We start from the raw sequence: 13,808 nt of genomic DNA, 5'->3' as shown, positions 1-13,808 counted from the left end.
ATCGTGATAGATATACATATCTGTTGGGGAATGGGCGAGGCTTCCAGATTTATTTCTTGTTCTTGAGGGCAACCTCATTTACAAACAAACACACACACACACACACACACACTAGTTTCCTTTCAACGTATCGCGGTAGTGGTTGCGCAACGGGCAAGTTTTGAGATTCCGGCCAAACCGACCCCCTCCGTTGCCGTCGCGCAGGAGGCGGGCGAAGGGCGCTCTCGGCCTCTCCATTTTCTCAGTGCTTCAGTGCCTATGCGTAGTAACACTTTGCGTTGGAATGTCTGTTTGTTTACTGGGGCGAACTCGTTGCGTTCTTTATTGGAAAGCATGAAAAGCAAACTAAACTATTTCCTTTTCACTCTTCTTATATTTTATTAGGGAAAAGTAGGGCGCCGACCCCTTTTTCCCCACTTTTGTTTCAAAGTGTGCGTCCTATTGGGTTTTGATGGAAGCCGTTGTGTATGAGGATATCCCCGACGCTTCTGTCCGGTTGGGGCGGTTAAAATTGGCGATTTTGGCGTTTGCCGGCGTTCCCGCCACAGCTCCCGCAGTGACTGCTCTTCTTGTTCCTGTTGATTTGTCATTGGCGCTTTCTTCCTCATCTGGGGCGCCATCGGCGAAGCTGGCGAAGGCTGCAACGGAGGGTCGATTGCGCCAGGCTTGCGCAGATCGCGTAAAACTGCGAACGTGGCTGCAGCGCGACCTCGGGATCACCTTGGACATATGGGTCGCAGTGGCTGTAGTTCCACGTGATAACACCGAGCTCACTTTACTAGCAAACTGGCAGATGGATCGACACCGTTCACCGTTGCGTCAGGCGGACGCTGTGTCGCTTTCACTGCATGAAGCGGCGCTGCTGTGGGGTGATGGGCGGGGTCAACCACCAATGCTTACGAGGTTTCTGCTGACGCATCAAAGTCTCCTTCTGGACGTGACGCGTTGCCTTGGCGAAAATAGTCGCCAGCTGGTTAATCCCGCGGTGTTCAGCCCTTTACGGGCGAAACACATGGCGAAAGGTCGCACGTGTGCGGTGGCGTTTTATTATGCCTGGCTGTCGTCGTCATCCACTACACGTGGACTCGCACGATTGCAGCAACAACTTGTTGATATTGCCAGGCATGTTCTTTCACCCATGCAGCTACCATTTTCATGTTCCTACGGCGGGGAGGTTGAGGCGCTGCAGCAGAACCTTGTCACGGTGGACTTTCCATTTCCAAGCGGAACTGAAGTGGCGGGGTCCAAGCCGAGCGTCGAGGCTGCACTGCTGGCGACCCGCTCGCTGAAGGATATATGTAGTCTTCTTGGCGTTCTCTTTGGTCGTCCGCTGGTAAACTATTACGCTGAGGTGATGGCTTTTTGCGCCTCGGTGCAGAGGCGGCGGCGAGCTGCGGGTTTTGTTTACCCCGCCAGCGCGGTGGCCGCGAAGTCGACTGGGACGGATACGACGGGCGGCGTGGATACGCGTCCAGCTGCCGAGCGGCGTCTGAAGCGAGGGCGAAAAGAGGAGACGGCGGGGCGGGACGGCCCCGTCGACGAGGCGGAAGGGCTGATGTGGTGTGAAGACCTTGGGAGCTGAGCGCGGCGGTGGGGCGAGGAAGGTGGAGGTGGCGCCTTGGACTGGACGGGGAAGTGAGACGAAAAAGAAAAGAAAGAAGAGAGAGAGAGAGAGAGACGGAAATTGGCTCCGCGCTCGTTCCCAATGGACAGCAGAGGGCCACGCTGGGGGGCGGCGGCGGACGAGGCAGGACCAGCCCCAGCTTCAGCCGCACGCAGAGGGTGAGCGCCTCCAATGGATGTCGCTTCCGCTGCGCCTTTTAGAAACTGCTATTATCTGGCTTGTACATCCCCGCTTATCCACTTCTACACATGCACATACTTTTTTTTTGTGATTTACCTACGCTCTCTCACGCGTCAAGCCTAGCCGAATAAACGAATACATTCATCTATCTATTTATCTATCAATACAAAAATATAGATAAAAGTATATATACATATATATATATATACTCTAAGCACAAAGGTGCAAAAGGGAAGACAAATTTAAAACGCCAAAAAGGTTAGAACAACAAAAAAAGGAGAAAGAATAACGTTTCTGCCGGCGAAGCGTAGGTGGAGGAGTACTCAAGTTCAGGAAAGAGGCCGGATAAAGCATCGGTATACGAACACACGTGCATTGAAACAAGGAACACACTTCAAGGTGGCGCGTGAGAGATGGATCAAGACTTAAAGTCCTCCAAGTACAAGGCCTACAATGTGGATGTGCTGCCCGAGGTGGAAGCTTACAACCATCCAGGGGGGAACTTTCAGGGAGATGCGGTGACTGGGGTTCCACTCTATCCCGATGAGACGCCAGGAAACCCGCGGCTGAGTCGCTTTGTGGTGCAGGGATATCAAGACCTATGGGCTGCCGTGCTATTTATTATTGTGTTTCTCCTGTCTTTGGCATGGGGAGCCGTGAATATGGCCACGTATGAGCCTATTACTTTAAATACAACCCAGCAAAGAATTGTCGAAATAGACGAAGGCGCAGTGGGGTTTTCCGTTTTCATCCTGTTGCTTATTATCTTTGTCGTTTCCGTTCTTGGGGCATGCGGCTCGCTGCTGCTGCTAGGCATGTTTCCAAGGCAGCTTATCTTTATTGCGAACGTACTTACGGCCGTGCTTACTTTGGTTGGCGCAGTTGTGGCCTTCGTCTCGGGTGCCGTCGCCGTCGGTGTCATTCTCGTTGTTGTATGCATCCTCCAGGCCCTTTGGTTGTACTTGGTGCGAGACCGTATTATGTTTTCTGCGGAGCTTCTTAAGGCCGCATCAGATGTCCTGACAAAGTACAAGGCCGTGTTTGGCTTTTCGTTCATACTGACTGCGTCGTCTCTTGTGTACATGGTATTTTGGTGTGCCATGTGCTTTCCCGCCGTGGACCGAATGAATGCTGGGTATAATAACGCAGGAGATGGTTTTTTGATCACGTTCTGTATGTTAATCTTTTTCTGGGTTTCACAGGTGGTGGACAACGTCATGCACGTCACAACAGCCGGTGTGACGGCCACCTGGTACTTTGCCGGAGAAGGACGAATGCCAAAGAATCCAACATCGGCCTCCTTCAAGCGGGCCACGACAACAAGTCTGGGCTCTATTTGTTTTGGGTCCCTTATGGTTGCCATCGTGCGCCTCTTACGATGGCTGGCGGAAAGTGCAAGCAACAACGAAAATGAGTTTATTCGCTGCATTACGATCTGTATCATTTCTTGCCTGGAGTCGATACTGGAATACTTTAACACGTACGCCTTTGTTCACGTTGCCGTGTATGGGTGCGGCTACATTGAGGCCGCCAAGCGAACCTGGCAGCTATGCAAACAGTGCTTCTTTGCCGCCTACTTTAATGATGCTCTCGTTGGATCCACCTTGAATCTTCTCGCGCTTGGTGTCTCGGCGCTGATTGGCGTCGTGGTGGGCTTCGTCTACTTTTCCGCCGCCGTTGGGACGGTTGCCTTCTTGGGCTCGTTGATGGTGCACATCCTCTTCTTCTCTGCGGTTGAGAGTGCCGTGACGACAATCTTTGTCTGCTTCGCGGAAGTGCCGGAGGGGCTGCAGTACTCCGCACCAGAGCTCTACGCCGCGCTGCACAACGCAGACCAGGGCGGCACGAACAACAATGCCGCCCCTCCGGTGCTGTGAAAAGACGCGCAGGGCTGCGGGGCGTGGGAGGGCGCCCGGCCTGGGGCCCGTTTTTTTCCTCTCGCAAGCGAGGCGCAGGATCTGCGCGGTTGTTAATACGTGCGCACGCGAGATACAATTAGAACGCGTTCAGGGCGGCTGTCGTTTGCCACAAGCAGTGCGGTAGTAAACCACCCCCTAAGCACGAGAGGAAGAAGAGAAGAGATGCGGACGGGGGGAAAGCAAACAAACAAACAAACAAACAACAGCAAGAGCAGTGAAGAGGAGTAGGAAGGCGCCCCCGCACTGTTCATCTTGCGATGCCGTGAGACAAGTGGAACGTTGTTTTTGTTTGTTTGTTTTTTGTTTTTCTTTTTGGTTGCTTTTGTGCTTGTTGCTGTTTGCCTCATTTTTCGATGCGTTTGCCTTGTTTTTTTTATTTGCTTTCGGTGTTGGGGCTACACCGGGGTGCTTCTCAAATACCACAGTCAGCCGGCAACGGGATGGGGTAGAAATTCGGGGGCGCGGCGGAGCCTGGAATGGGCGATGCGGGGTGGGGGGGAGGGGCGCAGCAGTCAGTGACGACCAGAAAACGGGGCAGAGAGGGACGAGGCAGCCGCTTCCTCCAGGGGTTGCACGAAGGGAGGCAATGATCTCCCTCAGCCTCTCTCTTTTTTCCCCTCCGTATTTGTGTGCGTATTACCCGTCCTCCTCTTCTTTATATATGGGACTTTATATATATATAAATATATGGTCTTATTTCAATTCCAGGTTGCTTTTTTTTTCTTGTGCTCAGTGCTGTTTTTTTTTTTTTTAGTTCCTTGTTTGTTTCTGTTTGATGTGCGTGAGAGAGAAACAAGAATGAGTGAGCCGTATGCCACCCCCTTAAGGAGAGGAAGAACGGTGGCAAGAAGGACGCTGGAAATAAGAGATGTCTGCCTTGCTTTTTCATGACCCCCTCGTTCCTACATTATGTGTGCGTGCCTGCGTGTGGGGAGGGCTGGTGGACGGCAGAGCAAAACATTAAAAAGTAATAAAAAAAAAAGAATACCCAGCCACTTTCCATCGCAGGGTGAACAGTGAGGAAAATGGAAATTGCGTAAACGATGACTCTTGCAAGTGTGGCTCCAGCTCTTTATTTTTGGATCTTGAGGAATAAAATGCGAAGGGGGAAGACGAAATAGCACGGATGGATTATTATAGAAGCCTGACTTTGTTCCATTTTGGCTGCAGTATGGGGCATCGATGCTTTGCGTTGAACCGCTGTGTCGGCTGTGTTACACACGGCCGGGTAACACAAACAAAAAGCTTGCGTATTTTGGGTGCTCGTTGATATTCCATTGCGCTCTGCTTCTTGTTTGTGTGTTTGCTTCTTTTTTTTTGTCTTGTCTTATTTTGGTGTTTGAAAGGGCAAATTACATCGGGGGGAGGGGTGGATCAACAACAAGCGAGGCATAGGCGCCGTGGAGGAGTAATTTTGCGGCCCCTCTTTTCTTCTGTGCCTCTGGGGCGTGGAGGGAGTTGGGGGTGCGGGCGTCGATGTTGCAAGGCCACGTGTTTGTCGCTGCGCCGGATGTGCCGCAGGATGTGCGGTCGCTGGTCGCCGCGTGCGGCGGCCGTGTGGTGGCCTCGCTGGAGGCGTCCGTCACCCTCGGCCTGGTGGTGCGTGGGGGGGCGGCGAGGCTCGACTGCGCGGCCCAGCTGCGCGGCCTGCGCATTCCGATCTTGCGCTCCAGCTGGGTGCGGGCGAGTGCGGCTGCAGGACGCCTGCTGCCTATGAAGCACCCGCACGCAGAGCACGACCCGGCGCTGTTTGAGTCGCTCCGCTTCACGACGACGATGTTTCCGGGCGACGCGAGGGAGCGCGTGGTGGCGGCGATCCAGTTCTTCGGCGGAACCTACTCCCCGGACCTGAGCAGCGCGACGGACATCCTCCTCTACGGCGAGTGGGGACGAACGGCGGGGGACGCCGCGGAGAAGACCGCGCGGAGCCTCAAGTGGCGCTGTGCGTGGGAGTGGGCGATCCCGCGTGTCCATGTCGCGTGGCTGCAGGAATGCATCTCCACCGGGCAACGCTGCGCGCTGCCGCAGTTCTCCTCCACCACAGCTTTGCCAGCGCCGCCGCCACCAGCGGCGGCGGCGGCAGCAGCAGCAGCAGCAGCAAGCAATTGGGATGAAGATGCGAGCAGCTGTGGCTCTGCGCATGAGGCCGCGGGCAAAAAGCGCGCTTCTTTTTCCCCTATTCAACGCCAGAAGCGCCCTCGTATCGATGCCGCAGACTCCGCTTGTGGTGCAAGGAAGCCAACCGTTTCACATGTTTCCCTGAGTCAACTGTGCGAGCGTGTTCTTGAGGGGTAGCGTGTGAGTGAGTGTGTGTGTGCGTGTGTGACAGTGTCACAGACGACTTCATAGAAAGCTATAGATTCTGGCAGAGATAGATACACGATAGAGCAATAGATCAGAGCATGCAAGAAGTAAGAAGGAACATAGAGTGAGCTTGTGTTGAAAGGAAGAGAGATGACGGAAGCACAATATGAGCTGTGCCGCACTGTGTAGGCAGGTGCACACGGTATTTGCGATGCAACGAGGCGTGTGTTAACAGCAATTCATTCATTGGGTCATTGCTTCCTTGCTTGCGTGCTTGGTTTTTCTTTCTTTCTTTTTATTTCCTCCAGGTATCCGTTGTTGGCTGCGGCGCTCTTTGCTAGACGGGTCAGCTAGCGTGGCCTCGCTACCGCTACCATCAACGACAAGGGAAGACAGAAACAACAACAACAACAATACGAAAAAGGGGCTCCCGGCCTTTGCCGACAGTGAGTTGCGTGCACGGCGGGGCGGAAGAGGGAAGGGGACGCAGCGCACAAATGTCGAACGCCGACGCCCCCAATTTCTTCAGCATTGTCGCGGAGTACGTGGACCACATGCTCCCCACAGACAACACCATGAAGGTTCTCCTCGTGGACGAGGTCACACTTAACATCATCTCAATGGCCTGCTCGCAGACGCTGCTCCTCAAGAAAAGGGTGTTCCTCGTCTGCCGCGTCGACGAGCACCGTCAGCGGCGGGCAATGAAGCGAATGCATTGTATTGTTTTTATTCGGCCGCAACCGTCAAGTGTAGAGGCTGTGGCTGAGGAGCTGCGGGCCCCCAAGTACGAAAGTTACGCCATCCACTTCAGTAACGCGGTAAGCCCGGAGCTGCTGGACAGGCTCGCACGCGCCGACGTGGATAGTCTAGTGAGTCGCGTCAGTGAGGTCTTCTGTGACTTTGAGGCCCACAACGCCGACGCCTTTGTCTCTGTAGTGTCACCAAAAGCCTTACTTCCAGCTTTTCTAAGCGCAGCCGCCGTGCGGCGCATTGCGGAGGGTATTGCTGCAACTTTTGTGGCCTGGCGACGACGGCCGTATGTGCGGTTTCAGCAGAGCAGCGCGTTTGCCCGTCGCGTGGCGTTGGAGCTGGGGGATATTCTCAGCAAGAACGCCGAGCTGTACAACTACAAGAACAAGGACAGTTTGCTGCTCATTCTCGACCGCAGCAGCGACGCACTTACCCCGCTGCTGACGCCGTGGACATATCAGGCCATGTTGCATGAGCACATTGGCCTACACCATAATCGCCTTCACTTTTCAGACGCAAACGTAGAGGAGGAGTATGTCTTCTCACAGCAAGATGACCCTTTCTTTGCGGCAAACATGTTTGCGAACTGGGGCGAGCTTTGCAACAATGTCAAGGCCTACGTGGATACGTGTAAGACAACGTTGAATATTAATCGCTCCACGGCGACGATGGACGAGCTCAAGGAATTCATGCAGAGGCTGCCGCAAACCAAGAGTTTGACGGGCTCCGTGACGAAGCATGCCACGGTGGTGTCGCACCTCTCCTCTATTATCAAAAAACGAGAACTGTTGGATGCCTCTCTGCTAGAGCAGGACATGATTGCCTCTCCCAATGCAAACGATCACTGGAACCGGCTGCAGGCCTTCGCGGCGAAACGGCACAGCGGCACTGTAGACACCCGGGACATTTTCCGTCTCTGCCTCATTTATCACTTACGGTACGAAAAGCCCAACCAGTCCTCTCGCGTGGCCACGCTCTTGGACGGCATTGCTGCACACCTGACGAGTTACCTGCGGAAACTGACGCAGTACTCCGGTGAGCGCCACACCGAGGAATTGTTTGGCGCCACTGGTGTCATGGCCTCTATCGTAAAAACTTTTGTAGACGTGGGGAATATCTATACTCAGCATGAACCAGTGTTGAAGCGAACCCTGCTGCAGCTTTTTAGCGGTCGACTTTCCCTTGAGCAGTACCCGTACCTGACGCCTCCCCCCACAGCAGCAGCAAACACGTCCCAGCCGCAGCAGCAGATGAGCTTTAGACCAAAAGATGTTACCGCGTTCATGTGTGGTGGATTCACGTATGAAGAGGCCGCGTTAGTGAATGCAATCAACGCGGGCACGGCGTTTACGGGATCTGCCGCCAACTGTCTTCCCCAAGGGGGAGTGCGTGCCTCCGTTGGTGGAACCGCCGTGCTGAACAGCGAGATGTTTCTCAACATGCTATGCACCCACCCATGAGTGGGGCGGGGCTGTTCCCAGCAGCGAGCAGCGGAGGCAAAACCAGACCCAAAATGCCTCTCTATGAACTCTCCTTCCACATTTTCATCCCGGAGAATACAAAAGAAAGAAATAAAAAAAAATGCAGACCTTCATGAAGAAGTGAAACCATGTTGTCCGATGAAAAAAAAACAGAGTCCCATATATATATATAGCTATAAATGTGGATGTATATTTGTATGTGTCTGGAGTAAATGTCTCACCAAAGATTTTTCTTTTTTGGACGGTGTTGCCTCATTTTGCTGTTTTTTGTTATTGATTTCCTGCTCTTCATCTTTCACGTCTTCCGCACGTGACCACGCGCGTTTGCTTGCGTGCCCTGCATGCAACAACTTTGGGAATCATCTATGCGCTCAGGAATGTCAACAGATGTGCTTCTGGCTGCACCTGCAGCCGGCTCTGTTAGTCGAGGTGCTGTAGAGGGCGGGATTGGCGCCTTGTCGTTGGTGGAGCTGCTGGTGGAGTTGTCGCGCTCACTGACGTGCAACGCTGGCCGGAAATATCGTCGCGGGGACCACAGGGCGATAGCTGTGGAAAACGTCTGCGACTGGAGGCCTGCCGCGACCCTCCGCTCCGGGGAACCGACGGCGGTGCGGAGGAAGCGGCGGCGCGAGGTCCTCAATGCCTTTTTTGATTCCTCTGGCGCGCCGAGGACGACGCCAGTGTCCGCCACGTCACCCACAGTATTCCGTCGGCACATGCGTCAGCTTTTTCAAAGCGCCAAGCAGAATATAAGGCAAGTTACAGAAACTTATGCAGCGTTGCTCGAGCTGCTTTGCAGCGCTGTCGTCCCTGATATCGACTCGGTGGAGGATTTTCAGGGCGCGGCGGCTCCGTCAGGGGTGTCTGAGGCCAGTTTGATGCTGTACATTATCCTGCGCACCAGTATTGCCGCCGCCCCAAGCTCGCAGAAGCCCCCTGTCATTCCACGCTGTTGGTTGTCACCTTCCATCACGGAAATGGTGGAGCGATCCCCGGTGCTGCAAAGAACGATGCGGTGGTCGTGCGACCCCGATCCCGTGGTGGAGGCCGCACTCGGCGTGGACCCCACCAGGTATGCTCGCCTCGCCTTCGAGCCGTACATGTCCTACGACTTGCCGGAGCTCAGGGCGTATTATACCGACCCCGCTGGTGCGGCGAAGTCGGCCGTCGTAGGTGGGGGTAGGAGAAGTTTATTTCTTGGTAATAATTCGGAAATGGATGCGGCGCATGATGTTCCGCACTACTGGTGCGCAACGGATGAGGAGGAGGTGCGGTGCCTCTTCGCTAGAAAGTGTTCGAACGCTTCGGACACTGAAGTGGGACTCTGCTCCACACCACAGACGACGCAGCGCGATCCCTCGGTAGCGTATGCGCCGCCTCAGTTGAGAAGCAAGGCAGCGAATTCCTTTTGCTCCATCTTCAGGGAGGAGTATCCGGCGACTTCTCCGTTTTGCTCCCTCCTCTTTGTTGCCCTTCATCACGGGATCGTTGGACAGCAGGACCCGTACCTACTCCTGCGGCTGGAAGAGAGTGGCGGGAGGGAGTGCTCACCACCAGGCGCCATGCCTTTCCCCAGCAAGTTGTCTTTTTCGCAGTTCAGTGAGGCGGCAGAACATGCCTCGTCGACGTTCCCTGTAAGCATTGGTGTTAGCCCGGAGTTCCTCCTTGCGGCGGGAGGCAAAGGAGGCAGTGAGGCGATGACGAGAAGGGGCGTGAATAGGACTGCCTTCGACGAGCAAGGAAGTGTAGAGACTGAGGAGCCGCAGTGCGTGAGGGGCGTTATCGCCATGTTGCAGTGGAGTTGTCAAAGTGGAACTCTTTTTTTGCGACTGCGTCAGCTGTGTGAAGTGGCGGAGCGACCCGAGTGGCGGGCGGCGCTGGGGCAGTATGGAAAAAGTGCCATTGAGGCGCTGCGTTGGCTGCTGCTCTCGCTGCAGCGCCTCGTGGCGGAGATGGGCGATCGTGCTGGGGGTCCACACTGTGTGTCGTTCAAGGAACTTCTTCTGGCCCAGCGGAGACTCCGGCATGTTGCGGAGGATATCACTGCACTGAGTGATGTTCTTCTTGTGCATGCGAGGGCAAACTGGGAGGCGTCTCAAGCGTTGAGGGAACTGTCCTCTGCCACGCTGCTAACTTCACTCTACAGACATTATGCAAAGCGAAGTGTCAACAACCAATGGCGGTGTCGATGCTTGACCGTTGATGCTGCGACTGAGGCTCCCGTGGGAAGAGTAGATGTTATCGGTGAGCTGTTTATTGCTGTCTTGAGTCCGCTGCATCACATGTTGGGAGCCTGGCTCCGTGCTGGTGAGCTAAATGACCCCTACGATGAGTTTTTTATACTGCCCTCTCACGGCACCACCGCGTGCGGTTTCCGCGTGGATACTTCCGCACAGCGTCTGCCTGAGTTCATATCACCGGAAGCGGCGGAGCGGATTCTTCATGCGGGGGTGAGTCTGCGTGTTCTCCGCGCCGCCGCGCACCACGTGACTCTCTGCGCCACGAAGGAACAACGGCGGTTGAGGAGCCAAGCCGAGGATGTTGACTTCGCTGCTCTCCACCAGGAGCAGATGAATGACGCCAACGACATCAACTGGCTCTTACGCGACTTTATGGAGTTGCTGCTGGGCAACCGTTTGCCTGCAATGTTTCTGAAGATGCCCGAGGTGAGTCTCCTGACGCAGGAGGGATCCCTCGCGCACTGGCAGGCCTTCTACGGTGCATGCAATAACGTGTTGCTCTCGGTAGGAAACGAGACGGAGCGCGAATCGAATAACAGCCCCCCGTCTGGACCCCTCGAGCTGGTACGTGTGGTTCCCGTACACTCCGTGGTGGGGGATGAGGCGCTGAGAAGCGTCTGCACCGGCGAGCGTGGCGTTGTGGGAGGAAAAGCGAAATCCCTTCTGACAAGCTTGTCACGCCTCTCAAGGACTACAACGGCATGGCAAGAGGCTGTCTGCGAGGAATTGGCTCAGTGTGCCCACGCCACGAGTCGAGAGGAGGCGGCGGCCAAGGCGAAGGAGCGCGCCGCACTTCGCTCAGCCTACGAGAGGAAGATATTGCACCGCAAGTCCCAGCGGCAGCTGCAGCAATGGAAGGCACAGCGCCTTTCCTTAAATCTGGAGAGGGCCGCCGTGCTGTCAAGGTCGGTTGACGACTTGCTGGAGCTGTACGCCCGCGTGCTGGGTCAAACTTCCACGGCGGTGGAGGAAGAGCATGACGAGGCCGCCGAGGATGGTCGGCGGACGCCCCTAGGGAGGTTTGTCATACCTCTCCCCCACCTAACCTCCCCCGCAGAGGCTGCTGAGAGGGCCACGGCAGTCACCCGAGGGAAGGTCACTCTGTCGTTGGAGACTTCGGCATTTTTCAGCAATGAAGAAGCGCCCTGTGAGGCGTCGACCGTTGCAAAGCCTCGTGCCACAGTCCCACCCCCTCGTTGCGGAAGTAGCTCCATGTGGATGAGTTCCCTGTCGCTCTCGCTCTACTCTGGGCAAAAATGTTTTGCCTGGCAAGAGGAACTGCCACGGGCAGAGGTGCCCGACGCGGAAATGTACGCTGTGGCCGACATCAACGACGAGGAGTACCTGATGAAGCGGGCAGGGCCTCAAGTAAGTGACGCAAACGCGAGGGAAGCGATGTTTGCCCAATTTGATGCGGCCGAAGCTCGTGTGCAAAACTACGTTGTGTCGAGCGAGGCATACCAGCAGGCGTGCAGGGAGGTGGCTATGAAGTCGCTTCAGAGTGAGGGCAATAGCGGCTGCAGGACCATTGATAACGATGAGTGCATTAGCGACTACTGGTGGACAAATCCGACTGCGGATGAAGGAACCCTCTTCGGCCACCAAGCATCCATCTCCTTCGCGTTGATGGAGGCTTCGCAGGCACCACATGCTCTGGCCGAGGAGCACGCAAAGCGACTTCTGCACTGCTCCTCCTACTATCTCACACTGAGCAACTACACCGCGAGTTACTTGACACACAAGGCACACAGGTAATGCTTTTGGGCCCCTACGGCACACTTCATCGCCTGACGCAGCAGTTTATGGACGTCTGCCTCATGCAGAGTGGCCGCGTGGCGGATCGTATGACGGGACTCTGGCAACGCCTCACAAAGTCGGCAATTGAGGAAAACAAATTTGCTGCTTCAGCTTGCATGACCAAACTCAACGCGGCATTTGTGGATGAATGGGAATCCTGCGTGCTGTATGGGCGCGACACTCTGCAGGTACAACTTGCGCTTGCAGTTCGGGATGACGCTGAGGTCGGGGCCGACGCCTTTCTGGCGGCAAACGAAGAGGAGGAAGGCAGTGGTGCTGGTGGAAGTATGCTGTTTCAAGACACGGCCTTTCGAAGACGCACGCTGGAGCCTGTATCACCGCAAAGGGCGGAAGAAGAGGCGGAGCAGGAACAACAAGATGACGCGGAAAGGGGCCGAGTGGGAGAGGATGCAGTTTCGCTTCCAGATAACCCGTTTGATTTCATCTCCCAGCTCACCATGGTCTACAGCACGCCATGTGAGGGGTTTTGGCTCCTGCCAAAAAATGCCGTTGCTGTGTACGGGGATTTGTTCAGCACATTGCTTTTCTGGACCTCTGTGACGCAACTTGTGACGCGTGTGTGGCATGTCGGGATTAATTCAGACGTGCCCGAAGCCTTCTTCTTTTGCAACATCTCCCGCACCGTGCTGAGTGCCGTGGCACAACACATGTGGTTCCTTATTGCTGGTTTTGCCCGTGAGTATCGTCAGGGACTGCGCTTTGAGTCCGGTGTTCTCTACTCATATCGTCAGCTGGAGCGTTTCACGACGGATCATGCGACATTTCTCGAGCAGTGCCGCTTTGCCGCAATGCTGACCCCCACCTTTGCCCGTGCCCGGCGGCAGGTATACGGAATGGTGCGGCAGCTGGAAGAGGTGGAGCAGTGCCTGCTGCGCGCAAGCGAGGAGAACGCGGCGGATGCAGCCACACTTCGTTCTGTTTCCATTGGCAGCACGGACAGCAAAGCAACAGATGTGGCGGCCGCCCGCGCCCTTGTCAGTGGTGTTGGGGGCAAGGGAACGAAGGGCAAGAAGAGGGCGAGGACGTCTGAAGAGGAACTTGGGGCAGGCGGCGGCGCTGCAGGTCATGGCCTCACGCTCCGAAGGACAGCGTCGCACTCACAGACATCCATGGCATCGCCCTCTGACGTGCCCTTCAGCGGGCAGCGCAATCCTCGCGGAAGCTTGAGGGAGCGGCGGCGGCAGCAACTGGAGGATGACGTGGCGCGGAGAATGGAGGCGCGACGACGTACTGTGCGAGATCACGTGCGCCGTCGTCTACGCTCCTTCGCCGGGCTAACGGAGATCTTCGTGGGGCACCTCACTGACGTGCGGGACAGCGCCGCTGAGGACGCCGAGGTGCCGTTCCTTTCGCAGGACGAAGAACTCGCGGAGGAGGCGTCACCGCGGGGTACGGCCCGCAACACGGCCCGCGCCCCCGCGTTGTCCTCGCTTATTCGCACCTTGGAGATGATACAAGCTGCCATTTGTGTCAAATTGTGAGTCTCCCCCTC

At 55.7% G+C, this 13,808-nt stretch overlaps 6 protein-coding genes across 6 annotated transcripts, besides 10 other annotated features; all 6 read left to right on the top strand.

The window, feature by feature from the left end:
* Positions 1–80: 80 nt before the first annotated feature.
* Positions 81–112: a microsatellite.
* Positions 113–451: 339 nt separating this feature from the next.
* Tco025E_06619 (uncharacterized protein) lies at positions 452–1,582 on the top strand (the record flags this gene model as incomplete). The annotated part of the gene is made up of 1 exon (XM_029373494.1): positions 452–1,582. One exon carries the CDS (start codon positions 452–454, stop codon positions 1,580–1,582), a length of 1,131 nt encoding a protein of 376 aa, XP_029226462.1.
* Positions 1,583–1,634: 52 nt separating this feature from the next.
* Positions 1,635–1,678: a microsatellite.
* A 261-nt stretch (positions 1,679–1,939) lies between these two features.
* Positions 1,940–2,012: a microsatellite.
* A 205-nt stretch (positions 2,013–2,217) lies between these two features.
* Positions 2,218–3,681, top strand: Tco025E_06618 (uncharacterized protein; the record flags this gene model as incomplete). Its single annotated transcript, XM_029373493.1, has 1 exon — positions 2,218–3,681. The coding sequence occupies one exon, from the start codon at positions 2,218–2,220 to the stop codon at positions 3,679–3,681; it is 1,464 nt and encodes a 487-aa protein (XP_029226461.1).
* Positions 3,682–3,900: 219 nt separating this feature from the next.
* Positions 3,901–3,926: a microsatellite.
* A 76-nt stretch (positions 3,927–4,002) lies between these two features.
* Positions 4,003–4,106: a sequence feature (A-rich).
* A 287-nt stretch (positions 4,107–4,393) lies between these two features.
* Positions 4,394–4,412: a microsatellite.
* Positions 4,413–5,014: 602 nt separating this feature from the next.
* Positions 5,015–5,065: a sequence feature (A-rich).
* Positions 5,066–5,199: 134 nt separating this feature from the next.
* Tco025E_06617 (uncharacterized protein) lies at positions 5,200–6,018 on the top strand (the record flags this gene model as incomplete). Its single annotated transcript, XM_029373492.1, has 1 exon — positions 5,200–6,018. The coding sequence occupies one exon, from the start codon at positions 5,200–5,202 to the stop codon at positions 6,016–6,018; it is 819 nt and encodes a 272-aa protein (XP_029226460.1).
* Positions 6,019–6,281: 263 nt separating this feature from the next.
* Positions 6,282–6,322: a sequence feature (A-rich).
* Positions 6,323–6,424: 102 nt separating this feature from the next.
* Positions 6,425–6,441: a microsatellite.
* Positions 6,442–6,524: 83 nt separating this feature from the next.
* On the top strand, positions 6,525–8,237 carry Tco025E_06616 (putative vacuolar protein sorting-associated protein; the record flags this gene model as incomplete). The annotated part of the gene is made up of 1 exon (XM_029373491.1): positions 6,525–8,237. The coding sequence occupies one exon, from the start codon at positions 6,525–6,527 to the stop codon at positions 8,235–8,237; it is 1,713 nt and encodes a 570-aa protein (XP_029226459.1).
* A 180-nt stretch (positions 8,238–8,417) lies between these two features.
* Positions 8,418–8,457: a microsatellite.
* Positions 8,458–8,599: 142 nt separating this feature from the next.
* On the top strand, positions 8,600–12,253 carry Tco025E_06615 (uncharacterized protein; the record flags this gene model as incomplete). The annotated part of the gene is made up of 1 exon (XM_029373490.1): positions 8,600–12,253. The coding sequence occupies one exon, from the start codon at positions 8,600–8,602 to the stop codon at positions 12,251–12,253; it is 3,654 nt and encodes a 1,217-aa protein (XP_029226458.1).
* On the top strand, positions 12,253–13,797 carry Tco025E_06614 (uncharacterized protein; the record flags this gene model as incomplete). Its single annotated transcript, XM_029373489.1, has 1 exon — positions 12,253–13,797. The coding sequence occupies one exon, from the start codon at positions 12,253–12,255 to the stop codon at positions 13,795–13,797; it is 1,545 nt and encodes a 514-aa protein (XP_029226457.1).
* Between the last annotated feature and the right edge of the window lie 11 nt (positions 13,798–13,808).

Source organism: Trypanosoma conorhini (genome assembly GCF_003719485.1).
Source record: "Trypanosoma conorhini strain 025E chromosome Unknown Tco_14.4_contig_00455, whole genome shotgun sequence".
Classification (NCBI taxonomy): Eukaryota; Euglenozoa; class Kinetoplastea; order Trypanosomatida; family Trypanosomatidae; genus Trypanosoma; species Trypanosoma conorhini.
The sequence above is the reverse complement of the archived record's forward strand: the minus strand, read 5'-3'. Positions and strand labels throughout refer to the sequence as shown.